The sequence below is a fragment of the Heptranchias perlo genome, chromosome 12 (genome assembly GCF_035084215.1).
Source record: "Heptranchias perlo isolate sHepPer1 chromosome 12, sHepPer1.hap1, whole genome shotgun sequence".
In the NCBI taxonomy this organism is placed as follows: domain Eukaryota; kingdom Metazoa; phylum Chordata; class Chondrichthyes; order Hexanchiformes; family Hexanchidae; genus Heptranchias; species Heptranchias perlo.
This window is the reverse complement of record NC_090336.1, coordinates 36,136,664-36,164,436: the sequence shown is the minus strand read 5'-3', so window position 1 is coordinate 36,164,436 and position 27,773 is coordinate 36,136,664. Positions and strand designations below refer to the sequence as shown.

Sequence of the window (27,773 nt, the reverse complement as noted above, 5' to 3'; positions counted from 1 at the left end):
CACCAAACGGCACCTAATGCCCCAGCAAGGACTCAATGCCTTTGGAAAAGAAAATTGGTGCAAAGGGTGAGGAGGGAAAAAAAAAATCCTGTTCAAGAAAGCCACAAACTGTTCCTATAAACTACAAAACTGGTGAAAGTGGGGTGGTGTTATTCTTTTTAATGATATATTAAAAGATATGGAGTAACTCAGTCAAATCCAAACCCTGCAAGTAATTCTGCTATTGTTGATATAAAGCCAGGTAACTATGCTGCTCTTGTTATCCAGCCAGTTTGGTCGCTACAGTAATAAAGCTTTGTTGAAAGTCTTCTAGATGAATAGTCTGTGAAAAACAGTTCGGCTCTCCCCAATGATAATTATTTTGTTGCTATTAATAAAGTTATCACAATGAGATTCCATTTAAAAAAAAGACAATCAAAATTTGGCACCTCACAAAAATGGCATGGTCAAGAAGGATAACAGGCTCAAACCTTCACCCTTGTTGCCCTGTATTGACAAATTCTCACACAATCTCACTTGCACTGTCAAGGAAGACTACAGGTGGAGGCAAAGCAGCAAATCCACACATAGCAATTTTCTCATCTCAGTCAGATCATCAGAGAGATGCCACAAGAAAGACGAGATGGAAAACTGCGGGCTTGGTTAAAATGGGATTGGCAGGGATTTAGGATTAACACCTGACAATCCTCTAAACCACAGGCATCAGATGTTGCTGGACGGAGAACTGATGGGAGACCTAAAGACTGGAGAAAACAAACTAAAAAAGAGCTAGGATAAAAATAAGGATTAAATATAAAAAATATTATCCTAAAGTGGAAATCGTGTTCTTTATAGTTAGATTATTCACAACATTCATAAAGTCCGTAATGTAATTGACTGAATAATATATTTACAAACCCAAATGGGGACAGTTTGTTCTTACTGAGGATACTTATATAGGGTGCTCCAACATGTGATATGCCTCTCTTACTAATCAGCAGTGAGATTGTTTACTATTTCAGATAGAAATCATAAAAGAGCAATCAGATAAAATTCAACCAGTGTCCCTGAAAAGAGAAAAGGGCTAAATAAAACTTCTAGGTACAGATATGCAACGCTGTTATCTACTATCAACTTTTCATCTCCCACATTGAGCATCACACAATAGAAAAATGAAAAGCTGAGCATAAGTAGTAGCACTGCAAGTTTAATTAGAATTTTTATTCAATAACTTCTGGCACAGGAAGAGGCCACTTGGCCCGCTGGACCTGTGCCTGTGCGACTGTACAGTGTACTCTATTCCGAGTTCCTTTGGCACAAAACGTTAGACCCAATGTGGGAAACTGCAGACGCAAACCTACCATCCCATGGTACAAAATGTTGGAACATTAGTATGCTGTGTCACTGTGGCATCTTACGTCAATAGGTATGTGGGAACTACATTGAGGTTACTATGTTTGTTGGTAATCAGGTAAACCACACAGGAAAGAAAAACAGCAGTTAGTTTTGGGGTGGGGGAGAGTAATGGTATGTATTGATAACTCTGCAAAATATAGAGAAAATTGTCAAAAAGATCTAATTAATTGTATCATAAAATGATTGGTTGCAGCTTTGTGCCTAGAATTGCCTTGACAGCAAACCACTAACTATGGCTGTACTGTCAGGGGCAACTATAAGACAACAAGCATTGATATCTTTACAAAAGACCTTATACCTCTGAAAGATCCACTAAAGAAAACGGGAGGTATCCAAGCAGGCTACATCATCTTGTGCTTTTAATCAAGGATGTGAGGATGTTAATATGAGATGAGGGCTGTGGGAGGATTAAACAAAATGAAAAATGCTTTTCCCCAACTATATTAAATTTACGTCCTGTTTTACCTGTGTGAGTTCGGATGTGTTTCTGTAAGTCCCCCGAGGTTTTAAAAGCTTTGTCACAACTTTCTTCTGGACATCTGTATGGCTTTTCTCCTGTATGGGTTCTTGTATGGCTTTTTAATCCATATCCTGAAAAAGCAACAGAAGCATAAGGGGAAAACAGAACTTTGAACAATAATGGGATGATGCAAACAGATTTTTAATAGTGTTGCAGATGTGTCGCTAACAAGAATGTCAGCAAAGCAAACAGTTTCCACATGCCTATTGACATAGGATGCCACAGTGACAGTGGAGCACTGTTACAGAACAAATGTGTGCATGGAAAGGAATGAGACGGTGATATTTGTAGGCATTTTTTTAATGAACATCTCAATTGGTACAGTTTTCTCTAAATTGTATACAGTGGTCTACCTGCATTTTGAATGCAATATGGATTCTTGTTAGTCTGCTCTAATTATTAGTTAGACTCAAAACTGGGGATTCAGGTAAACCCTGGGAATGGATAAGAAACTACCAGAAGGGTAGAAAATAAAGATTACTCCTAAGAGGAGTTATGTCAGGGTGCGTGGGGGACACTGGAGTGGGGTACTCCGTGACTTGGTGTTAGGACCACTACTCTTTCAAATTTACATAAATGACCTGGTAACTCAATGCAAAGTTGTCAAATTTGCAGATGATACCAAAATGGGAAGGACAGTGGAATTAGAGGAGGCAGCTCAGAAATTACAGAATTAATTGGACAAAGTATGTCTGTAGGCTGAACGTTGACAATTAAATTTAATAGCGAGAAGTGCAAAGTCCTTCACATAAGAAAGAAAACATATTCCATGAATGGTGTTGAAGTAGATAAAGGATGAAGTTGAAAGAGACTGTGGAGTTTTATTAGACTCAGCACTAAACATGTCTGACAATGCAGAGCAGCAATCAACTAGGCCAAGAGAATGTTAAACCACATAGCCAAAACAGTAAAACATTAAGTCAGAGGACGTCATGATCAACCTGTGCAGTGCTCTGGTCAGACCACATCTTGAATACTGCATCCAGTTCTGGTCTCTGAGAACAAGGGAGACGTTCAAACGCTGGAGTGTAGAGAAGAGTTATGAGGTGGATCCCTAGTGTCAAAGGTCTGAGTTGTGAAGAAGGAATCAAGAAACTTGGGCTTTTCAGCCTGAAAAGGAGACATTGAAGTGGTAACCTATTCGTGGGGGTGAGAAGAGAAAGGAAAGGCAGAACACCACCGATCCTTTTTAAGAGATGCTTTAGGATGGTACCATATAGTTCTCCTTGCACTCTTCATTATAATAACCTGGCCACGTAGTACTGGATCCTCTGGTTTCCTTCAAAACTCAAACTGTGACCACACATGCATGTACACTGAGAGAATGTAGTGGAACCTCCATGTTTTCAAAGAAGCCAAATAATCCCAGATAACTTGGTCACAGACACTGTATTTACTTACCAGCATAAAGTCTATCCAATTAATGCTCAGAACTCATTGTGCATCATAACCTGCATTGAAACAAGACTGCATCTACTGACACAAAAGCAAAATATTGCAGATGCTGGAAATCTGAAATTTAGAAAAAACGAAAAAGTTGGAAACACTCAGCAGGTCAGGCAGCATCTGTGGGGAGAGAAACAGAGCGAACATCTCAGGTCGACGGTCATCGATCTGAAACGTTGGCCCCGATATTAGAGTGGAGGCGGGATGGCAGCGGGGGGTGATTGGGCGAGTGGGTAACCCGCCCTATAAAAAAAACGTCCGTTTCCCACGCAATCGCGGGTCAATTGGAGCCACTTAACGTGGCTTCTGGGTTTACTGTCCGAAAGCTGAGCAGCGGGTGGACTGCGCACCCGCATCACAGGCTGTCAGCTGGACGACCTCTATTTAAAGGGGCAGTCCTCCAGTGGCTTTTCCTGGAGCAAACACCCACACATCACAATGGAGCAGCACAGGGGCAAGGCTGCTCCAAGATTCAACGATGCCTCACTCCAGTTGCTACTGGATGGGGTGAGGAGGAGGAGGGAGTTGTTTTACCCGGCAGACGGGAGGAAGTGGCCTGCTTCTGCCACCAAGAAGGCCTGGCTCGAGGTGGCAAAGGAGGTCACAAGCAGCAGCAACATCTCGCACACCTGGATCCAGTGCAGGTAAGGCTTTAATGACCTACTAGGTCAGCCAAAGTGAATACACTTATTGATTCTCCTACATTCCGTCTTCCACATCACCGCCCCCACCCCCCAAACTCATTCTGCACTGCCAGCACTACTCTATCACATCACTACTCACACCCACTTAAAGCTCATCCTCAACTTACCTGCACTTCCTCACCTCCCCATTAGTCACCCCACCACTACCACTCAACCCAATCCTCATACAATGTCATGGCACGGTTTCATATCCTCTGATGCATCTCTTTCAGGGTCAGCCTCACCCAAACCAATGCATTCATCGGTTGGCCACTTCACCATCACTCACTCACGTGTCTGTACTTTCTCCCCTAATAGGAGAAGAAAGCTCTGAATGTACGGGAGAGGGCGAGGACCGGAGAGGGGCCACAACAAATCGTTATTCTCAGAGAGGCGCAGCAGGAGGCGCTGGAGCTGAGCCGCACCCTCGAGTGCCTATTTGTCGGGGACGCCAAGATTGGCACCCGACAAAAGTCTGGGGACGTAACTTTAACATTCATCACACACAATATGAATTGATGTGAACATGCCTTGCCATCTTCAACATCTCTGTATGCCCATCGCAACATGACACAACTGTGATGATGCTTAATATTGCAATATTGCCTTCTGTTCTCTCACAGGGCCTCCAGCGATCGCTGTGACGCCAGAGGGCGATTCCTCAGAGGACCTGCCGGCCTCTGAGGGCACACCATCACATCTTAGTGAGCCAACCACCAGCGCAGATACTCACACCTCGGTGAGTCCTAGTCCTGTTAGTTGGGTTGGCACCTGATGAGTTACCACACACGTGAGCACGAGCAGACACTGGTGGCGGGGCAGCTGCGGAGAGTCCGCGTAGGTGGGAGCGCTCCTCTCCAGGCTTTGCTCAGCTGGATGCAGATGCTGAATCCTGGGGGCCATCCTTTAAAATGAGAATGATCGAGGGACAGCAGCACATTTGCGAGGTGCTGGAACAGGTGCCACGCGCACTCTCCACAACAGCGCAGAGGATGGAAGAGTCCAACTCCTGCATGAGTAGAATGGTGGCACAGGTACGGGAGGGAATCTCTGAGATAGTGTCACAGGGACGTGAGCTACTTTGAGATACTGTCACAGGTAAGTGCGGGAACGTCTGCGATGGAGAGAAGGCTAGCCTCCATTGAGCTTCAAGCACGGCTCACAAATGAGTCCATTCAGGCCCTGACAACGGCTGTTCGGACTCACAGTGAACAACATTCTGCCACCTTAAACAGGCAGACAGATACACTAGCACTGGCCTTACAAGGCTTCACACATGTCCTCCAAACTACTGTCCAGCAGAGTGGCAGGAGTGATGTGGGCCTGGCCCAGGGGAGGGATGATGGCGAAAGGGGACATGGAAGTGTGGACGCCACTCAAAGCGCTCCCATGACTCATCCCTTGCCCCCGTCTCAACCAGTGCCCACAATGCTACCTCCTCTCCAGGTGGGCGAGTCTGCCCCTGCACAGGTGCAGGTGGAGCAGTCTTTGGAGGGGCCCTCACGGGCTCCAAAACCCAGAGGGCGTAGGCCCAAGGCATCTAAGCAGTCAGGGCAACAAGAGCAACCTGCCACTGCCTCTGCTGCAGCCACAAGGGATGCACCACGTAGAAGTAGTCCGAAGAGAAAGGCAAAGTTTTTGTGAGCACGAAGGGTATGCACAAAGGTGTCTGACAGTTGCTCAGGTTTTTCATTTATATTTGCTTTTTGTTAAACTCACATTAAATTTTATGATTGTCATCATGACTGCCACGTCTCGGCCATTCTTGACTGGCTTTTGTGAAACGGCCCTTTCATGAGGTTCACCATGAACGGCGACACTTGATGCCACTCATTGGGTCACTTAACAGTGGGTATATGTGAAGTTGCAGGACTGTTTTGTGCAGGGATGGGGTTGCTGGTGTTGGCGCTGCTCTTTCTAGGTGGTCTGAAGACTGGACACTTCACACTTTCTGATGTTAGAAGAACTGTTCACATATCAGTGACTCCCTGGCCTCACGAGCAGCCAGATGAGCCGCTGCTCTGCCCATGGGTTCCTCCTGCTCCTTCTCCTCCACCTCAATGTGGATGGGAGATGTGGATGGGCATCCTCAACTGGCACCCCTCTCTGTTGTGCCATGTTGTGCAGGACACACCACACTACTATAATGCGTCCCACTCTGAGGGGTGCGTATTGAAGCGCTGTCCCAGACCGATCAAGGCAGCTAAATCGCATCTTGAGCAGCCCTATAGCATGTTCAATTGTAGACCTGGTGGCGATGTGGCTGTCGCTATATTGACGCTGTTGCTCGGTGATGGGGTTCCTCAGAGGTGTCATGAGCCACGTGTCAGCCCCGAGGAGCCAGCCCTTAAGGGTGTTTGGTGCGTGGAAGAGGGACGGGTGTTGGATTCCCGGAAGATGAAGGAATCGTGGCAGCTGCCAGGGAATCTGGCACACACATGAAGGAATCTTTTGTGGTGGTCATCAACACTCAGCTCGTTTGTGCAGTGATACCCCTTCGTGTTGATGAACAGTCCTGGCTCGTGTGGAGGTGCTTGTATTGCTATATGGGTGCAACTGATTGCACCCTGCACCCGGGGGAAGCCAGCCACAGCGTGGAATCCCACTGCCCTCTCCGTTTGGCTGAGGTCGTCCATGGGGAAGTTGTCATACCGCGAGGCCCTGCGAAACAAGCCGTCGGTGATCCGCCTTATGCACTTGTGTGCAGACGACTGAGACCGGGGCGATGTCCCCAGTGGCACCCTGGAATGATCCGGAGGCGAAGAAGTTGAGGGCAGTGGTGACTTTGACAGTGACAGGTAAGGAGATGCTACTCGGCCCAGCCAGGAGCAGCTCAGCATGAAGGAGGCTACAGATATCTGTGACTACCTGGCGACTCAGTCTGAGCCTCCATATGCACGAGTCCTCAGAGAGCTCCAGGAAGCTGAGCCTCGGTCTGTAGACTCTGTGGCGAGGGTAGTGTCTTCTGCGACGTCGCTCTCTTTGTTGTTGCCCTCTGTGCTCTTATGCAGGTGCCTGTGGCGCAGCACTGTGTTGTGGAGCTCCAAGTGGCAGAGGTGGATGCCGTGCCTGGCGAAGTTGGTGATGTTCCTCGTCCTGGATGTAGTGGTCAATGCAGGTGTGAGTTTGAGGGGGTCCACAAAGTAGTTAAATTTGTGTGATCAGAAGAATTTTGAGTGGAAAGTAAGAATTTTGAGTGAAACCATAAAGATCTCGCAGCCAAAACTTTGTCTCAATGAACTGAGTGCCCTGCTGCAATAAGTGACATTTTCTCTCCATCTGTCAAAGAAGCATTTAAATGTGCAACTGGTTGCTGACTGAAACACGTCTGTTGCAACATGGAGTGCTTCCCACAGCAGGGGAAACATGCTGAGGATGCTTCAAAATCGCACCCCTGCCTCAATGTGGAGAAAATTAAATACTTCAACTACTTAAACTATCTCAACAACTGTGTCAAGCATCATCCCGCCGGCTTTAATTGCCAGTGGGACTTCCGCATTCGGGAGGCGCGCGCAGACACGTCAGTGGGGAACCCGGAAGACTGCGGGTTGGAGCCGAGTTCCGAACCCGATCGGGATTTCCCCGATTTTCGGAGGCCCCACCCCCACCCCCGCCACCGCAATTTTCTGGGAAAATTGAGCCCGTTAACTCTGTTTCTCTCTCCGCAGATGCTGCCTGACCTGCTGAGTGTTTCCTGATTTTCTGTTTACATCTACTGACTGATGTACCAGCTAATGATGCACAAAGTTCAGGCTTTCACCGGTAGGTAGCTCTAGTCCTGTTTCACTGTGTAGTCGTGCACGCAATTCTGGGGCATTGTGCTGGTTGCAGCTGCTGTTTCAGTGCCAGTGTGTTATTCGACCACTGGGCGACCAACTTCAAGGAGGCAGTATAGTCAATGTAGGGCAGCTCCATAATATAGTACAACTTTAATGATAAATTTACAACACAGTCCACAGCCATGTTTTTTGGGATTTACTATGTTTCAAATTTAAAGCACAAGTTTAACATTTTCACCATATTAAAACTACTTTTAATTTAAAGTTTCCCTTAATTTAATTTAAAGCACTAAATTCTCACTTTACTGTGTCAGTGAACTTATTAAATTCAAATGCTAGGTGTTTCAATTTTTTTAGCACATAAAAACCTTTGAATTATTAGGAGTAGACTGTATGTGCAGATACAGTACATTAAATCAGCGAGTAAAACTCACCCCAACATCCAGTTATTTTATCATTCAAATCTGGTTAGATGGCTGGGATTATCGTAACATCAGAAAAGATCTCAGCCATCTAGCCATCTCCTGTTTCATCTTTTAAGTAGCTTATAGGTCATTCCACTGATATTTCCTCTTGTGTTTTTCTTTTGTTTTCTACCTCCCTCTCCTTTGTTCTGATTACATTTAAATGCTTGTTCATTTTTCAGTTTTAATCAAAGGTTACTTGTCTGTTTGCTACATGGATGCTGATTGAACCGCTGTGTGTTTCCTGTTTTCGCTAATGAGAAGAGTTAGCTTTTAAATGTTTGGCTCAGCAATCGGAAAGCTGAGTAAGCCAAGAAGTTGATGACTGACCAGTCAGCCTGGCTCAGTTGCTGCTTTTATATTACTCAAAGCCCACATTAGTGCCACCAATTTCCAGCTGGCTGTAAACCAAATATAAAACTGCCGAGACTTGCTGAAAATGGCAGCCGGTTAGACCTGCAAAAAACAGCAGTTGTTAAGTGGAGTGTTTCCCTCCAAGGAGATAGTATGCAGCCCATGTATGCACTGTTCAGTAATTTGACCTGAAGACTTTTAAGCATGGTGATGCTGGTTTGAGTCAGACACCTGGCTGAGTAAATATTTCAGATTTTGGAGAGAACAATGGAGAGATTTGGTAAGTACAGGTCGTCTCACACATCATGAGAAGGCCCAAGGAGAGGATAGAATTTGCAGCAAAATGCAGCTTACAAATTAAAATTTAAACAGAATCTTTTCGCCCCCAGATCAAACATTGATCAGATTTATCTGCTGCCTCTTTTTTTTAATTCGTTCATAGAATCATAGAAGTTTACAACATGGAAACAGGCCCTTCGGCCCAACATGTCCATGTCGCCCAGTTTATACCACTAAGCTAGTCCCAATTGCCTGCACTTGGCCCATATCCCTCTATACCCATCTTACCCATGTAACTGTCCAAATGCTTTTTAAAAGACAAAATTGTACCCGCCTCTACTACTGCCTCTGGCAGCTCGTTCCAGACACTCACCACCCTTTGAGTGAAAAAATTGCCCCTCTGGACCCTTTTGTATCTCTCCCCTCTCACTTTAAATCTATGCCCCCTCGTTATAGACTCCCCTACCTTTGGAAAAAAAGATTTTGACTATCTACCTTATCTATGCCCCTCATTATTTTATAGACTTCTATAAGATCACCCCTAAACCTCCTCCTCTCCAGGGAAAAAAGTCTCAGTCTATCCAACCTCTCCCTATAAGTCAAACCATCAAGTCCCGGTAGCATCCTAGTAAATCTTTTCTGCACTCTTTCTAGTTTAATAATATCCTTTCTATAATAGGGTGACCAGAACTGTACACAGTATTCCAAGTGTGGCCTTACTAATGTCTTGTACAACTTCAACAAGACATCCCAACTCCTGTATTCAATGTTCTGACCAATGAAACCAAGCATGCTGAATGCCTTCTTCACCACCCTATCCACCTGTGACTCCACTTTCAAGGAGCTATGAACCTGTACTCCTAGATCTCTTTGTTCTATAACTCTCCCCAACGCCCTACCATTAACGGAGTAGGTCGTGGCCCGATTCGATCTACCAAAATGCATCACCTCACATTTATCTAAATTGAACTCCATCTGCCATTCATCGGCCCACTGGCCCAATTTATCAAGATCCCGTTGCAATCCTAGATAACCTTCTTCACTGTCCACAATGCCACCAATCTTGGTGTTATCTGCAAACTTACAAACCATGCCTCCTAAATTCTCATCCAAATCATTAATATAAATAACAAATAACAGCGGACCCAGCATCGATCCCTGAGGCACACCGCTGGTCACAGGCCTCCAGTTTGAAAAACAACCCTCTACAACCACCCTCTGTCTTCTGTCGTCAATCCAATTTTGTATCCAATTGGCTACCTCACCTTGGATCCCGTGAGATTTAACCTTATGTAACAACCTACCATGCGGTACCTTGTCAAAGGCTTTGCTAAAGTCCATGTAGACCACGTCTACTGCACAGCCCTCATCTATCTTCTTGGTTACCCCTCCAAAAAACTCAATCAAATTCGTGAGACATGATTTTCCTCTCACAAAACCATGCTGACTGTTCCTAATCAGTCCCTGCCTCTCCAAATGCCTGTAGATCCTGTCTCTCAGAATAACCTCTAACAACTTACCCACTACAGATGTCAGGGATATGGGCGTCGCTGGCAAGGTCAGCATTTATTGCCCATCCCTTATTGCCCTTGAGAAGGTGGTGTTGAGCCGCCTTCTTGAACCGCTGCAGTCCGTGTGGTGAAGGTTCTCCCACAGTGCTGTTAGGAAGGGAGTTCCAGGATTTTGGCCCAGCGACGATGAAGGAACGCTGATATATTTCCAAATCGAGATGGTGTGTGACTTGGAGGGGAACTTGCAGGTGGTGGTGTTCCCATGTGTCTGCTGCCCTTCTCCTTCTAGGTGGTAGAGGTCACAGGTTTGGGAGGTGCTGTCGAAGAAGCCTTGGCAAGATGCTGCAGTGCATCCTATGGATGGTACACACTGCAGCGCCGGTGCGCCGGTGGGGAAGGGAGTGAATGTTTAAGGCGGTGGATGGTGTGCCAATCAAGCAGGCTGCTTTGTCCTGGATGGTATCGAGCTTCTTGAGTGTTGTTGGAGCGGCACTCATCCAGGCTAGTGGACAGTATTCCATCACTCTTGACTTGTGCCTTTTAGATGGTGGAAAGGCTTTGGGAAGTCAGGAGGTGAGTCACTCGCCGCAGAATACCCAGCCACTGACCTGCTCTTGTAGCCACAGTGTTTATATGGCTGGTCCAGTTAAGTTTCTGGTCAATGGTGACCCCCAGGATGTTGATGGTGGGGGATTTGACAATGGTAATGCCGTTGAATGTCAAAGGGAGGTGATTAAACACTCTCCTGTTGGAGATGGTCTTTGCATGGCACTTGTCTGGCCCGAATGTTACTTGCCACTTATCAGCCCAAGCCTGGATGTTGTCCAATTCTTGCTGCATGTGGGCACGGACTGTTTCACTATCTGAGGGGTTGCGAATGGAACTGAACACTGTTCAATCATCAACGAACATCCCCATTTCTGACCTTATGATGGAGGGAAGGTCATTGATGAAGCAGCTGAAGATGGTGGGGCCTAGCACACTGCCCTGAGGAACTCCTGCAGTAATGTCCTGGGGCTGAGATGATTGGCGTCCAACAACCACTACCATCTTCCTTTGTGCTAGGTATGACTTCAGCCACTGGAGAGTCTTCCCCCTGATTCCCATTGACTTCAATTTTACTAGGGCTCCTTGGTGCCACACTCGATCAAATGCTGCCTTGATGTCAAGGGCAGTCACTCTCACCTCACCTCTGGAATTCAGCTCTTTTGTCCGTGTTTGGACCAAGGCTGTAATGAGGTCTGGAGCCGAGTGGTCCTGGCGGAACCCAAACTGAGCATCGGTGAGCAGGTTATTGGTGAGTAAGTGTCGCTTGATAGCACTGTCGCTGACACCTTCCATCAGTTTGCTGATGATTGAGAGTAGACTGATGGGGCAGTAATTGGCCGGATTGGATTTGTCCTGCTTTTTGTGGACAGGACAATTTTCCACATTGTCTGGTAGATGCCAGTGTTGTAGCTGTACTGGAACAGTTTGGCTAGAGGCGCAGCTAGTTCTGGAGCACACGTCTTCAGCACTACAGCCGGGATGTTGTCGGGGCCCCATAGCCTTTGCTGTATCCAGTGCACTCAGCCGTTTCTTGATATCACGTGGTGTGAATCGAATTGGCTGAAGACTGGCTTCTGTGATGGTAGGGATATCGGGAGGAGACGGAGATGGATCATCCACTCGGCACTTCTGGCTGAAGATTACATTACATTTCCCACATTACAACAGTGCCTACACTTCAAAAGTTTTTAATTGGATATAAAGCACTTTGGGATGTCTGAGCTCATGAAAGGCGTTGTATAATTGCAAATTCTTTCTTTCTTTCTATTACTGCTGCAGAGACAGATTTCATTTTTGAAATAATATGTGCCTTTTAATGGATAAGTTTTCCCAGCTCTCAGCCAGCTACCAGGTGGGGAACTTTGAGATAGCAAAGTGCTCCATCAGGAAGAGTAGAGGTGGGACAAGAATAAAAGTCATCAAGTAGTCATGCAGCACCATTGGAATTAGCAGCTCTGTGGCCTAGACTACCTATCCTCATAACAGTCACTGCACTTCAAAAGGTAATTCATTGGGTGCAGCACTTGGAGACGTTTCAACATGAGTTATCTCTCAACCAACACCAACCAAACAGATTAATAGGCCATTTATCTCATTGCTCTTTGGTGGAGTTTTGCTGTGTGCAAATCGGCTGCCATGATTGCCTACTTAACAGTGACTGCACTTCAAAAAGTAATTAATTGGCTGCAAAACACTTTGGAACATCCTGAGGATGTGAAAGGCGCTTTATAAATGTATGTTATTTCTTTCTTTTTATGATAAGGAATTATATAAATGCAAGTATTTACTTAACTGAAGGGTAAATGCAGTGGGAAGCAGCAGCAATAGTAAGGAAATAATTATTTTTTATGAACTTAGGAAAGGAAAAGCTGAGTAGCCTTAAATAGTATTGTTATTTGATCTTGTCTAGGACAGTTGGAAAGTCATAGAAATATCCCCCAGTGCTAACTTTTCCTAACTTGACTGTCACTGGATCAATATATACGTCAGCCCAAAGCACTGAGTTCTGAATATGACAGTTGAGCAGATGTTTTACTAACCCTTAACTGATGACATCAGAACAATTCTACATACAAGAAGAAATGGTTAGGGTTAGGGTTAGTGAATTAGGGTTACGCTGCGTTAGGGTTAGGGTTAGGGTTAGGGGAAAAACTGATTCTATTGAAGCTATTCCCTTGTAGGAAATGAGTCAGTGATTTTATTTTTATTCGGGATGGGAAAAATCGGGAAAAGCGAATAGGGGAAGGAAGGCTAAAAGTACTGCCGCTCTGCCTTCCTTTTCCATGAAGCAAAAAGTCAGAGCCCCATAATGGCTCAGTGGATAAATGCATCACATGGTGTGGTGCGAAGCTGTACTATCTGGGAAGATCCCAAGTTAAATCCCCAGGCTGTATTAAGTTAACTGATCTCTGCTGGTGCAGGGAATAATAATTGGCCTCAGTGTCCATGGCTAGGGAGTGAAAAACTCAGTGCAGGTGTGCACAGTGGGTGAAAAAGGGTTGGGGTTAGCCCATTGATACCTCACACACCAAGAGTGACCACATAGGTGAAGAGCCTGAAGGCTACTAACAGGTTGTGCTGCAGCACAAGCCATTACCTCAGGAGATCGGTGAGTCAGTGTTTACGAATGTACACATACAGGTATTCACACATACTATTTGTTCACCTATTTATGAATGCATCTGCTAAGAGGAGGTCATTTGGGAAGTTATTTCAGATTGAATAAATCATTTTCAAAACACTGTAATAGAAACAAATACAGTAGAATACCACCAATCTGCACAGAATCGGTAATCCAATTGGAGGCATTGGCATTGAAAAGAGAACTTATCACTGGAAACAGGTAGTGACAGTCTTTTATCAGCTTGAGTAGTTTATTTTGTAGATTATGTAAAATGCAGAGCAATCTTGAATATTAAGCTTTATCAGTAAAATACTTTTTGAATTCACAGATTGACAATAATCCACGGACCAGAACTAGTACATTTGGATTAGTAACACTGGGAATGAGACTGATATAATTGATGGGACAGCGCGAATTGTCAATGTTTAAAAATAACACTTAAAATAAGCAGCAGCAAACAGGACTGTAGTTGTGAGTCAGAAGGGAGAATTGCCATTTAAATATCACAGTAGTAAAGGGATGGAGCTCATTCCTATCAGCTGTTACTATCATCCCCACACCTCCAGCATTTTGATATTTAAACTCTCCTTTCTGACTCCTGTCCCACATCCTGCTGCCGATTTTAAGCTATGATACAATTTGATATTTAAATAACAATTCTTCCTTCCAACTTAAAATGCTGCTCACACTCATCTTTACAGCCATCAAATTATCACCCATCCAAAGAAATCACTAGTCCAAACTGCGCTCGGTCCTATGTTTGGATTAGCAGCATTCCACTATGCATGTATAGGTCTCACCACATGAATTTTCAAAAGAAAAAGAAATTTTAAAAAGTACAAAATTTAGCTAAAAAACCAAATATATGAAAAAGCACAGGTAAAGACCAAGCCTGTCCTATGCTGGATTACTGCAATCTCTACACACCATCACCCCCATCCGCAACACCCCCCCCCACCCCCGGCCCAACACCACCGCCGCCCCCCCCCGCCCCCCGCCCAATCTCCTGGGAGAGATACAAAACATAAGGGAAAAAACCTTTAGGCTAATGTAAGAACAAACTGGGAAATTCCACTCCAACTTCTGATGGCGATCAAAGGAGCTTTAAGAAACAACAATGACTGAGTGACACAACTTCCAATGACCCTTCTATATGTAAAGATGTTTGTCACTCTCAGGAACTCGGCCAGCTCCCTTTTGAATCCTCCACTGCATCCATACTCAAGCACGTGCCTTCAACTTGTTTGACAGTACAATGACTCTCTGTAAAGACAAGTACCACCTACCATCTAACTTAGTTCTATGCTTAGGTAACTTATACTTATGTCTCCTGGTCCTCCCTAAACTATCTAGCTCGAATAGCAAATCCAGTTCTACTAATTCTAATTGTTTTAATTATCTCAATCCAATCTCCATAAAGTCCACACTTTTCGAGAGTAAAAGGTTTCAGCTCTTTCAGCCTATCATGGTGACTAAGGCCCATTAAACTATGAATCAACTAATGGCCTCCTCTGACCTTTTTTCCAGGACGTTGATATCCTCTATCATGTAAAGGGACAGTATTCTAAATGCGGCTTGATGAAGGCTTTACACAAAGGATAGTATTTCTTGTTTTATATTCAATTGTCCTGTCCTTGCAATAGATCCTAACACCCTATTTGGTCTTAAAATGGCATCTTGGCATTGGTCATGGAACTTTGATGACCCGTGCATTATAACCCCCAGGTCCTTCTTCCACTCAGCAGCTTTAAGCACACACCGCAGCATAGTGTATTAGATCGCTCCAATATAGAGTGAACAGTGGTACTGGTACAATGGGCCAAATGCCCTCCTTAAAAAAAGAAATTAGGAAAGCAAAGAGAGGGCATGAAAAAATACTGGCAAGTAAAATTAAGGAAAACCCCAAAATGTTTTATAAATACATAAAGAGCAAGAGGATAACTAAGGAAAGAGTAGGGTCTATTAGAGACCAAAAAGGTAACCTATGTGTGAAAGCGGAAGATGTGGGTATGGTTCTTAATAAATACTTTGCGTCTGTCTTCACAAAAGAGGGGGACGATGCATAGAATATAAGAGCAAGGAGGTTATGATGGAGCTGTATAAAACACTGGTTAGGCCACAGCTGGAGTACTGTGTGCAGTTCTGGTCGCCACACTACAGGAAGGATGTGATCGCTTTGGAGAGGGTGCAGAGGAGATTCACCAGGATGTTACCAGGGCTGGAGCGCTTCAGCTATGAAGAGAGACTGGGAAGATTGGGTTTGTTTTCCTTGGAGCAGAGGAGGCTGAGGGGGGACATGATTGAGGTGTACAAAATTATGAGGGGCACAGATAGGATGGATACTAAGGAGCTTTTTCCCTTCGTTGAGGGTTCTATAACAAGGGGACATAGATTCAAGGTAAAAGGCGGGAGGTTTAGAGGGGATTTGAGAAAGAACTTTTTCACCCAGAGGGTGGTTGGAGTCTGGAACTCACTGCCTGAAAGGGTTGTGGAGGCAGGAACCCTCACAACATTCAAGAAGCATTTGGATGAGCACTTGAAATGCCATAGCATACAAGGCTACGGACCAAATGCTGGAATATGGGATTAGAGTAGACAGGGCTGATGGCCGGCGCGGACACGACGGGCCGAAAGGCCTCTATCCGTGCTGTATAACTCTATGACTCTATGAGATTGTAGTTAAGGAGGAGGAGTGTGAAATATTGGATGGGATAAACATAGTGAGAGAGGAAATAAGAGGTTTAGCATCTTTGAAAGTAGATAAATCGCTAGGCCCGGATGAAATGCGTCCCAGGGTGTTAAAAGAAGCAAGGGAGGAAATAGCGGAGGCTCTGACCATCATTTTCCGATCCTCCCTGGCTACAGGCGTGGTGCCGGAGGATTGGAGAACTGCTAACATTGTACCATTGTTTAAAAAGAGAGAAAAGAATAGACCTGGTAATTACAGGCCACTCAGCCTAACCTTGGTGGTGGGCAAATTATTAGAAAAAATTCTGAGGGACAGTATAAACCGTCATTTAGAAAGGCATGGATTAATCAAGGACAGTTAACGTGGATTTGTCAAGGGAAGGTCGTGTCTGACTAACTTGATTGAATTTTTTGAGGAGGTAACAAGTAGGGTCGATGGGGGTTGTGCGTTTGATGTCGTCTACATGGATTTTAGAAAGGCTTTTGACAAGATCCCACATGGCAGACTGGTCAAAAAAGTAAAAGCTCATGGGATCCAAGGGAAAATGGCAAATTGGCTCCAAAATTGGCTCAGTGGCAGGAAGCAAAGGGTAATGCTCGATGGGTGTTTTTGTGACTGGAAGGCTGTTTCCAGTAGGGTTCTGCAGGGCTCAGTACCAGGTCCCTTGCTTTTTGTGGTATATATTAATGATTTAGACTTAAATGTAGGGGGCATGATAATGAAGTTTGCAGATAATACAAAAATTGACCATGCGGTTGATAGTGAGGAGGAAAGCTGTAGACTGCAGGAAGATACCAATGGACTAGTCAGGTTGTCAGAAAAGTGGCAAATGGAATTCAATCTGGAGAAGTGTGAGGTAATGCATTTGGGGAGGGCAAACAAGACAAGGGAATAGACAATAAATGGGAGGATACAGAGAGGTGTAGAAGAAGAGAGGGACCTTGGAGTGCATGTTCTCAGATCCCTGAAGGTAGCAGGACAGGTAGATAAGATGGTTAAAGAAGGCATACGGGATACTTTCCTTTATTAGCTGAGGCACAGAATGTAAGTGCAGGGAGGTTATGCTAGAACTGTATAAAACACTAGTTAGGCCACAGCTTGAGTACTGTGTACAGTTCTGGTCACCACATTACAGGAAAGATGTGGTTGTATTAGAGTGGGTACAGAGGGGATTTACGAGGATGTAAACTGGAAAACTTTAGCTATGAGGAAAGATTGGATAGGTTGGAGTTGTTTTGTTTGGAACAGAGGAGGCTGAGGGGAGATTTAATTGAGGTGTATAAAATTATGGGGGGCCTGGACAGTGTGGACAGGAAGGACCTATTTCCCTTAGCAGAGAGGTCAATGACCATGGGGCATAGATTTAAAGTAATTAGTAGAAGGATTAGAGGGGAGCTGAAGACATTTTTTTTCACCAAGAGGGTGGTAGGGGTCTGGAACTCACTGCCTGAAAGGGTGGTAGAGGCAGAAAACCTCATCACATTTAATAAGTATTTGGATATGAACTTGAAGTGCCGTAACCTACAAGGCTACGGACCAAGTGCTGGAAAGTGGGATTAGGCTGGGTAGCTCTATTTCCATCAGCACTGACCCGGTGGCCCGAATGGCCTCCTTCTGTCCCATAAATTTTCTATTATTTTATACATAAATCTTATATCCGCACTATTAAAATGAAGCTAAATCAAAAAGTTACCTGTAGCAAAAGCTTTTCCACAACCTGTGTGCTCACATCTATATGGCCTATCTCCAGTATGTGCCCTCTCATGTACCTGTAATATAATAAAAACTGAAATGGATTAAAAAATATCAAACATATCAGCGACAAATACAATATCTTAATTCTAATGCAGCTTCTTTGTAATACTTATTTGGAAAAGACCGGGTTTTTTGTGTGGTTTTTTTTGTAAAGGGTGAAACGTTCCTTTCAATTTTCTCTCATCCTTTCCAACTCTCCTGAAGGCAATGATTCATGCTAAGGTACACTAGGCACGGGCAGCACTCTGATAATTATTTTCTTCCCCCTCCTGTGGGCTCCTCATCCTCAGCAGAAAAGGCTCTATAACATGCCAAAAGGAAATGCGTGACAGTGGCATTCCTTACCATTCTCCCTCTTTGTAGGAGAAGATACTAGTCTCTGCTTAGTTTCCCCACCACACAACAGCTGATACCTGTAACTAATCACTTAGGAAACTGTGGTTCTGAAACCATTTCCTACCAATCCGTAAGGGTGCACACTTGATTTCTATCACTGTGGTGCTTTGGAGAGAGGAAATGGCAGCCCTGACAAATTTAACAAGATGTGGAGATGCCGGTGATGGACTGGGGTTGACAATTGTAAACAATTTTACAACACCAAGTTATAGTCCAGCAATTTTATTTTAAATTCACAAGCTTTCGGAGGCTACCTCCTTCGTCAGGTGAACGATGTGAAAATGAAATCCTCGAGATGAAATCGCATTTATAATTCACAGAACAATGCTTGGTGAGTACAGACAGTTTTTTCAACTGCCCATTGCCAAGGCAATCAGTGTGCACACAGACAGGTGTTACCTGCCAGGTCTCACAGAATATACAAATCACCAAAAAAAAAACAGAGATAGAGAGGTAGAAACATAGAAAAGACAGCAACTGACCCGTTATATTAAAAACAGATAACATTTGTTCGCTGGTGGGGTAACGTGTAGCGTGACATGAACCCAAGATCCCGGTTGAGGCCGTCCTCATGGGTGCGGAACTTGGCTATCAATTTCTGCTCGACGATTTTGCGTTGTCGTGTGTCTCGAAGGCCGCCTTGGAGTACGCTTACCCGAAGGTCGGTGGATGAATGTCCATGACTGCTGAAGTGTTCCCCGACTGGGAGGGAACCCTCCTGTTTGGCGATTGTTGCGCGGTGTCCGTTCATCCGTTGTCGCAGCGTCTGCATGGTCTCGCCAATGTACCATGCTCTGGGGCATCCTTTCCTGCAACGTATGAGGTAGACAACGTTGGCCGAGTCACAGGAGTATGAACCATGCACCTGGTGGGTGGTGTCCTCTCGTGTGATGGTGGTATCTGTGTCGATGATCTGGCATGTCTTGCAGAGGTTACCGTGGCAGGGTTGTGTGGCGTCGTGGACGCTGTTCTCTTGAAAGCTAGGTAATTTGCTGCGAACGATGGTCTGTTTGAGGTTGGGTGGCTGTTTAAAGGCGAGTAGTGGAGGTGTGGGGATGGCCATAGCGAGGTGTTTGTCCTCATTGATGACATGTTGAAGGCTGCGGAGAACATGGCGTAGTTTCTCCGCTCCGGGGAAGTACTGGACGACAAAGGGTACTCTGTTGGTTGCGTCCCGTGTTAGTCTCCTGAGGAGGTCTATGCGATTTTTTGCTGTGGCCCGTCGGAACTGTCGATCGATGAGTCGAGCGTCATAACATGCCACGTCAAAGAGGCCATCCCCTATGGACAGGCCCTGCGAATACACAGGGTCTGCTCAGACGAGGAGGAACGCGATGGACACCTACAGACGCTGAAAGACGCCCTAGTAAGAACGGGATATGACGCTCGACTCATCGATCGACAGTTCCGACGGGCCACAGCAAAAAATCGCATAGACCTCCTCAGGAGACTAACACGGGACGCAACCAACAGAGTACCCTTTGTCGTCCAGTACTTCCCCGGAGCGGAGAAACTACGCCATGTTCTCCGCAGCCTTCAACGTGTCATCAATGAGGACAAACACCTCGCTATGGCCATCCCCACACCTCCACTACTCGCCTTTAAACAGCCACCCAACCTCAAACAGACCATCGTTCGCAGCAAATTACCTAGCTTTCAAGAGAACAGCGTCCACGACACCACACAACCCTGCCACGGTAACCTCTGCAAGACATGCCAGATCATCGACACAGATACCACCATCACACGAGAGGACACCACCCACCAGGTGCATGGTTCATACTCCTGTGACTCGGCCAACGTTGTCTACCTCATACGTTGCAGTAAAGGATGCCCCAGAGCATGGTACATTGGCGAGACCATGCAGACGCTGCGACAACGGATGAACGGACACCGTGCAACAATCGCCAAACAGGAGGGTTCCCTCCCAGTCGGGGAACACTTCAGCAGTCATGGACATTCATCCACCGACCTTCGGGTAAGCGTACTCCAAGGTGGCCTTCGAGACACACGACAACGCAAAATCGTCGAGCAGAAATTGATAGCCAAGTTCCGCACCCATGAGGACGGCCTCAACCGGGATCTTGGGTTCATGTCACGCTACACGTTACCCCACCAGCGAACAAATGTTATCTGTTTTTAATATAACGGGTCAGTTGCTGTCTTTTCTATGTTTCTACCTCTCTATCTCTGTTTTTTTTTGTTTGTTTTTTTTTTGGTGATTTGTATATTCTGTGAGACCTGGCAGGTAACACCTGTCTGTGTGCACACTGATTGCCTTGGCAACGGGCAGTTGAAAAAACTGTAAGTACTCACCAAGCATTGTTCTGTGAATTATAAATGCGATTTCATCTCGAGGATTTCATTTTCACATCATTCACCTGACGAAGGAGGTAGCCTCCGAAAGCTTGTGAATTTAAAATAAAATTGCTGGACTATAACTTGGTGTTGTAAAATTGTTTACAAAAATTTAACAAGGGCTTAAAAGGGTGTTACTGCAAGCTATATTAAAATTTAATCTTGCCAATTTAACCTAGATTTATTTTGTTGCTTCAATATACAAAACTTGTTCACTTGGGTTCATACACTAGACAGATACTTCAGTGCAGAAATAAGGAAGCACTGTACTGTTGCAGGTGCTGTATTTTGAATGAGATATTCAACCAAGGTCCTGGCTGCCTGTTTGGGTGAGAATAAAACATGCTGTGGCACTGTTCAAAGCGGAGCAGGGAATTTTCCTGCTTTCCTGGCCAACATTCCTTACTCATTCACCACCACCAAAAACAGATTGACTGGTCATTCATTTAATTGCTGTTTGTGGGATCTTACTGTGTGCAAATTGGCTGCTACGTTTGTCTGCATAACAGCAGTGAATACACTTCAAAATTAATTAACTGACTGCAAAATGCTTTAGAATCTCCTAGAAATATAATAAGGCACAAAATAAATGCACTTGTTTTTCAAATTCTTTTTCTTTAAAACAATGATTAGGTTTAGCCAGAGCACCTTCGAACTGTACCTTGAGATGATGAGCAGTAGTGTACAGTCTTCCACAACCCTCATATTCACAACGAAAAGCCTTTTCTCCCAGCTGTTGAGCCTTGGCACTCACTCGTCCAGTTACATGACCCTGAAGAACAATCTGGGGAAACAGAACAGACACGGATAAGTAACTTACTACTGAATTTTGTGCTGTTCTGCTGTTAGTAATTTATTATTCCCTTCTTTGTAAATTGCACAAATATAGGTGATAAATTCCTCGTTTCAAAAAATCATTTTAGTTAATGCTCGATATTTAATCACAGCAGCAAGTATCTGATCATTGACACTTGATCAACTGCAGTACTGCTAGACCACAGTGAGACCTACATAATGTTTTCTTGACCCCTGCTCAAGTGCTAACACCATCTGCTGACCGTCCACATACCCAATTAAAAATAATCACTATCCCAGTGTCAAAAGTAACCTCACACATTAAATTCCAGGCCAACTTTGTAACTCTCATGCTCCTTTACTTCAACCAGGTTAGATATGACAACTATCATTCATCTTACGTCATTGTTATACTGTAGCATTGTATAACAACTATGCAATTGTGAAGTGTGTTTTTGATGCCTGCTCACATCAGTGCAGAGCTCTAAGCATGGTTAATTCAAACAGAATGCTACCTTGGAATGGTGGTGTGAAGAAAAAGCCAATGGGATAGTCAGCTACTTTTAACCATTAATATGTGAGTGGTAGTGTCAGAATTTGTTTTAAACTTTAAAATCCTAACTTCATTTATGGGAATTGCACCCACTGAGTTGATATTGCTACAGTGTGATCCTGTACTTAATAGAGAAGTTTGCAAGACAGCTAGATTGGGAGTTCTCCAAAGGTAGAATGCCGAACCTTTGAGGCCCAGGGAGGCACAAGCAAGAACTTGTTGGCTAGTCAACTGTTATCTCTATTTCTAGGTTGCTATCTCAAGGACCCACAAATCTGAGGGAATTGCCCCCATGCTGCTGAAAAATACTCACAGTGGTTGGCCACCTCACAGAGTCAATGATAGCTCACAGTAGATGGGCAAGATTCTCAAATGGACCTGTGTGGAAGCCCTTAAAGGAGACGCCTGACTTAGTGCACTGACAGTGTTTGGGTTAGAATGCTCAAAAACCTTGAAAGAGCTATAAACCTGGATACAATGAAGAGCAAAAAGTTGACTAAGGAGCCCATCAAAGTAGTGTGACTCCTTTGCCACATGTCTCCCATTTTCTTCACCTTTGGAGATTAGATTTGGAGGCTTCCAGCAATGTGTTTATTTGGCCACCAAAAACATCTTTTTGAAGAAATGGAAAGAGTTGTTGTTGCAGCTGTAATGGTATGGTAGAAAGGCATAACAAGGCCATTCAGCACAGCAAAATACCATGAAATATAGATGTAGGTGGCGAGAGAAGGGCATTCATCACTGTCTGCTGAAGTACTGTGGCTTACATCTGATCAAAGAAGACAAGAAATGTTCCTTAAATGACCCTGGTAAATTAGCCATGACTGCAATGGAGTTTCTCAGAAATGAGCAAAGCCTGTCGAATGTGTCTGTTGACAGGCTATACATTCTTGGAGGGCTTCTTGCACCTACATCATGTGCCTTAGAATGTCTTTGAATTCTTACTCTCAGCCAGGTATTTCAGGATGAGCTAGTTGGGCAACTGCATTCCATAATGAGAGGACTTTGGCAAAGATCACAGAGGTCAGTACCAGATCCTGCGTTTGCAACCATCTTCAGCCAGAAGTGCTATGTGGATGATCCATCTCGGCCTACTCCCGATTTCCTCACCATCACAGAAGCCTGTCTTCAGCCGTGATATCAAGAAACGGCTGAGTGCACTGGATACAGCAAAGGCTATGGGCGCTGACAACATCCCGGCTGTAGTGCTGAAGTCTTGTGCTCCAGAATTAGCCGCACCTTTAGCCAAGCTGTTCCAGTACAGCTATAACACTGGCATGTACCCGACAATGTGGAAAATTGCCCAGGTATGTCCTGTCCACAAAAAGCAGGACAAATCCAATCTGGCCAATTACCGTCCCATCAGTCCACTTTCAATCATCAGCAAAGTGATAAAAAGTGTCGCCGACAGTGCTATCAAGCGGCACGTACTCACCAATAACCTGCTCACCGATGCTCAGTTTGGGTTCCGCCAGGACACTCGGCTCCAGACCTCATTACAGCCTTGGTCCAAACATGGACAAAGGAGCTGAATTCCAGAGGTGTGGTGAGAGTGACTGCCCTTGACAGCAAGGCAGCATTTGACCGAGTGTAGCACCAAGGAGCCCTAGTAAAATTGAAGTCAATAGGAATCAGGGGGAAAACTCTCCAGTGGCTGAAGTCATACCTAGCACAAAGGTAGTGGTTGTTGGACGCCAATCATCTCAGCCCCAGGACATCGCTGCGGGAGTTCCTCACGTCAGTATCCTAGGCCCAACCATCTTCAGCTGCTTCATCAATGACCTTCCCTCCATCATAAGGTCAGAAATGGGGATGTTCGTTGATGATTGCACAGTGTACAGTTCCATTCCCAACCCCTCAGATAATGAAGCAGTCCGTGCCCGCATGCAGCAAGACCTGGACAACATCCAGGCTTGGGCTGATAAGTGGCAAGTAACATTCGCACCAGACAAGTGCCAGGCAATGACCATCTCCAACAAGAGAGTCTCCAACCACCTCCCCTTGACATTCAATTGCATTACCTTCGTTGAATCCCCCACCATCAACATCCTGAGGGTCACCATTGACCAGAAACTTAACTGGACCAGCCACATAAATACTGTGGCTACAAAAGCAGGTCAGAGGCTGGGTATTCTGCGGCGAGTGACTCACCTCCTGGCTCCCCAAAGCCACCACCTACAAGGAACAAGTCAGGAGTGTGATGGAATACTCTCCACTTGCCTGGATGAGTGCAGCTCCAACAACACTCAAGAAGCTCGACACCATCCAGGACAAAGCAGCCTGCTTAATTGGCACCCCATCTACCACCTTAAACATTCACTCCCTTCACCACTGGCGCACAGTGGCTGCAGTGTGTACCATCTATGGATGCACTGCAGCAACTCGCCAAGGCTTCTTCAACAGCACCTCCCAAACCCGCAACCTCTACCACCTAGAAGGACAAGGGCAGCAGGCACATGGAAACAATACCACCTGCACGTTCCCCTCCAAGTCACACACTATCCCGACTTGGAAATATATCGCCGTTCCTTCATCATCGTTGGGCCAAAATCCTGGAACTCCCTACCTAACAGCACTGTGGGAGAACCTTCACCACACGGACTGCAGCGGTTCAAGAAGGCGGCTCACCACCACTTTCTCAAGGGCAATTAGGGCTGGGCAATAAATGCTGGCCTCGCCAGCAACGCCCACAACCCAAGAACGAATAAAAAGAGCGGAGCAGTAGCGTGTGGAACAGAGAGAGAGTGGATTTAGGATATCCTGAAGTGAAGGGTAGCAAATTTGGATCGTCATCACTCACTATCTTCCCTAGAATCGTCTTGGGGAGAGCAGGGGGGAGAAAGAGAATGGGATCCTCAGAATGGAACAGATGGGGCCCACCTGCACTGAGACTGCCTCAACATATTACTGAAATGAAAAGGAGGGCTGTAGCTGAACAGGTTAGGCACTGAAGAGTTTGAGCTAACTTGCTGAGAGAGCACGTGGCCCATGCTTTCATTCAGATGTTCCCTTCCTAGCAGGAAACAAGAGGCCAATAGGAAAGCCCTCCACAACTAGACTAGAATTAAACTCTTTAAAGCTGCTTTTACACAGGGGTTAGTAGGGTGCAAGCTAGCGACAACCTACAAAGTAAATTTGCCAGAATCGCTAAGGCTGGTGGCCCTAGGTCCCAGCCACAAGCCTCAGTGAATCAAGAAAGTTGGGGTCATCGCTGGCTGCACAAGAACTGTACTTGAGAAGCAGGCAGCCCTAGCACTCCACTAACCTTATTATGAACTCAGATTAAAACCACTGGTTGAAAACTGATCCCATCCAGTGAGGAGTCAATTTGAACAGAATGGGCCTGAGGCAATTTTGCTCTTGATTGATCGAGGGCACTGGTAAAAAAAAAGGTCTTGCGCTTAGAATCCTATGCTCCCCTTTCTGAAATTAGTCAATTGGGAGCAATCCAATAATCTCTTCATGCTGTAGATTGACAAATGTCTGTAAGGGATCTCAGCCCCTCCCCCAGGGGAAGGGTCCACTGGTTCTGACCAGAACATAGCTGCACCATGTAGCTCGATTTAAAGTTTCACAGAACTTTCACTTTGTTTTAAGTCTGACTTGCAAGCCAATACAAGTTTGGCAATTAACTATTACACTGTTTGCCCGTTTAACAACCTTTGAACCTTTGCTCCCTACTTCAAAGCCCTGGATTAGATAAGAGCACCCCTTGCCTACACAAATCCATGATATCAATGTACAGGTAAAAGAACAGCTATGGATAAAAAATGAGCTGAAGACTTGTACTCATATCTCCTAAAACTCACCAAAATCTACAGGACCTGGCTCTGGAAGTCAAATAAAAGCAACACAGAGATATATATATTTGATTCTAAGAACAGTCCACCACGGTCTGTTATACAGCCAACTAAATTCAACTGCTTAATTCAAATTATCCGATAATTTAAATATCATAAAATCATCTCCCCTCTTATGACAGGGTAAGCTCGCAGCACTGTCTCTCTGTACTACAGTACTTCCAATTGCTGCAATGCCCTCCCAAAATCGATCTTTTAAAAAACCTTCAAAGTTTCCCCTGATTCTAAAGATTGAACATACAAAAGCAGGGAACAAGAATAAACTCACACTGCGAACTCCTTTTACTCCTTTCTTGGCTTTCCTGTATATAATTTCCTTCTTCACTCTCCCCAGTTACTGCCCCATAAACATTTATTTATTTATTGTTTTGACCGTACAAGCAGGAATGAAAACACTGCATAGGGATCATCACAGATTTGATTATTAAATTCCTTCCATTCATTGATATCTCCTCATTACCTCCAAGTTTGGCTAGCACATCTATTCAATTTTTTTGCAGCAATAGAAACTTCTCTAAACCACACACCACAAATTGTGAATCTCACCAACATGCATCACACCACAACTAAACTCGGTACTGCCCTCCCTCAAAAGATGTTACCACTCTTCTATGTTTATATGCTTTCCTTAAAAGAAGTTGCTACATTTCTCACTCTGTTCCATAAGACTTTGTTCTATTTTTCTTTTATAGACCTACTATAGCTCATTCTGTTCCAGGTGAATTTCACCTTTTACTTCAAAACCTAAGTACTGCAACCTGTTTTCTAGTCATCCGGTTTTACTCTTCTCTACTCTGTACTCCTTGAAAATATGCCCTTATGTTCATTAGTCTTTAAAAAGAAAAGACTTGGAGATTTCCACTCACAAAGCAGTTGATGACATAACTTTCTTACTACCTTGTCCTCTAACAGTCATATTTAACTTTCAAATCTCATTCCCAATATTTATAGTACGAGAAAGAACTCAACACCCAGCAATCGGTGATCTGAAAAATGCTGCCTTTAAAAAGACCGTCTTAACCTCCACCAACTTAGATACAAATATAAAATCTATTATTAAGGGATGACACACACCTGAATGACTGTACGTGTATTATTTACCTACATTTACTATTCAGGTACCTTCTACAATCTGTGAGAGGCTTTCCTTTATTCATAACACAATTAATGTCACCTCTAGGACCGCACCACTATTAGTAACTAACAGCTGTTGCAAATAATCTAAAACATGTACTCTCTTCCAATCACAGTTAGATTATATACTTTAGTCTTAACTATTTCCCATTTCCCCAGCGCTAATAATTTTCCTGAAATAATTTCCCTCCTAAGTTACCAATTCCACATCCTATCATTGGTTCTAACAATATTTGACTTCAAACAAATAGAGAACCCTTTTGTCCAGTTGCACCCCATTTCTTGATATACGAGTCCATAAGGAATAGCACATTCCTGCAAAGATTTCATGTCAGTTTTCACACTGTTAAAATATCCAAAAAGCATTCACACACCAGCACCAATCTTTAATATCTCTTACATTCAAAACCACAATAATTCCCTTACAAAAATTAGAAAATAAAACACTTAACCCCTTCACTGCATTTTGCTTTCTATGTCTATTCGCGTACATGTTTTGGCTGCCTCTCCAGACTTAGGCCTATTCCTTCTATCCTTTTTTTTGTCTCTTGGCCCCTTCTCTTCTGTCTCCACCCCCCCCCCCCCCCGCCACCCCCGACTCCTGTCATCCAGTCACGCCACTTTTCATGC

At 44.7% G+C, this 27,773-nt stretch overlaps 1 protein-coding gene and 1 long non-coding RNA gene across 5 annotated transcripts in view; one reads left to right on the top strand and one right to left on the bottom strand.

The window, feature by feature from the left end:
* LOC137327960 (zinc finger protein 143-like) overlaps positions 1–27,773 on the bottom strand; it is a 75,386-nt gene that overhangs the window by 21,288 nt on the left and 26,325 nt on the right. For all 4 annotated transcript variants that reach the window (XM_067993971.1, XM_067993973.1, XM_067993970.1 and 1 more), the window contains 3 exons: positions 21,463–21,585; positions 17,986–18,061; positions 1,861–1,986 (listed from right to left, as the gene is read on the bottom strand). In XM_067993971.1, coding sequence (XP_067850072.1) covers positions 1,861–1,986; positions 17,986–18,061; positions 21,463–21,585 — 325 coding nt within the window. The remainder of the gene's footprint in view (positions 1–1,860; positions 1,987–17,985; positions 18,062–21,462; positions 21,586–27,773) is intronic.
* The window catches only part of LOC137327963 (uncharacterized), a 60,890-nt gene that overhangs the window by 26,836 nt on the left and 6,281 nt on the right, over positions 1–27,773 (top strand). The window contains exon 2 of the long non-coding RNA XR_010964576.1: positions 7,713–7,806. This is a non-coding gene — a long non-coding RNA (uncharacterized lncRNA). The remainder of the gene's footprint in view (positions 1–7,712; positions 7,807–27,773) is intronic.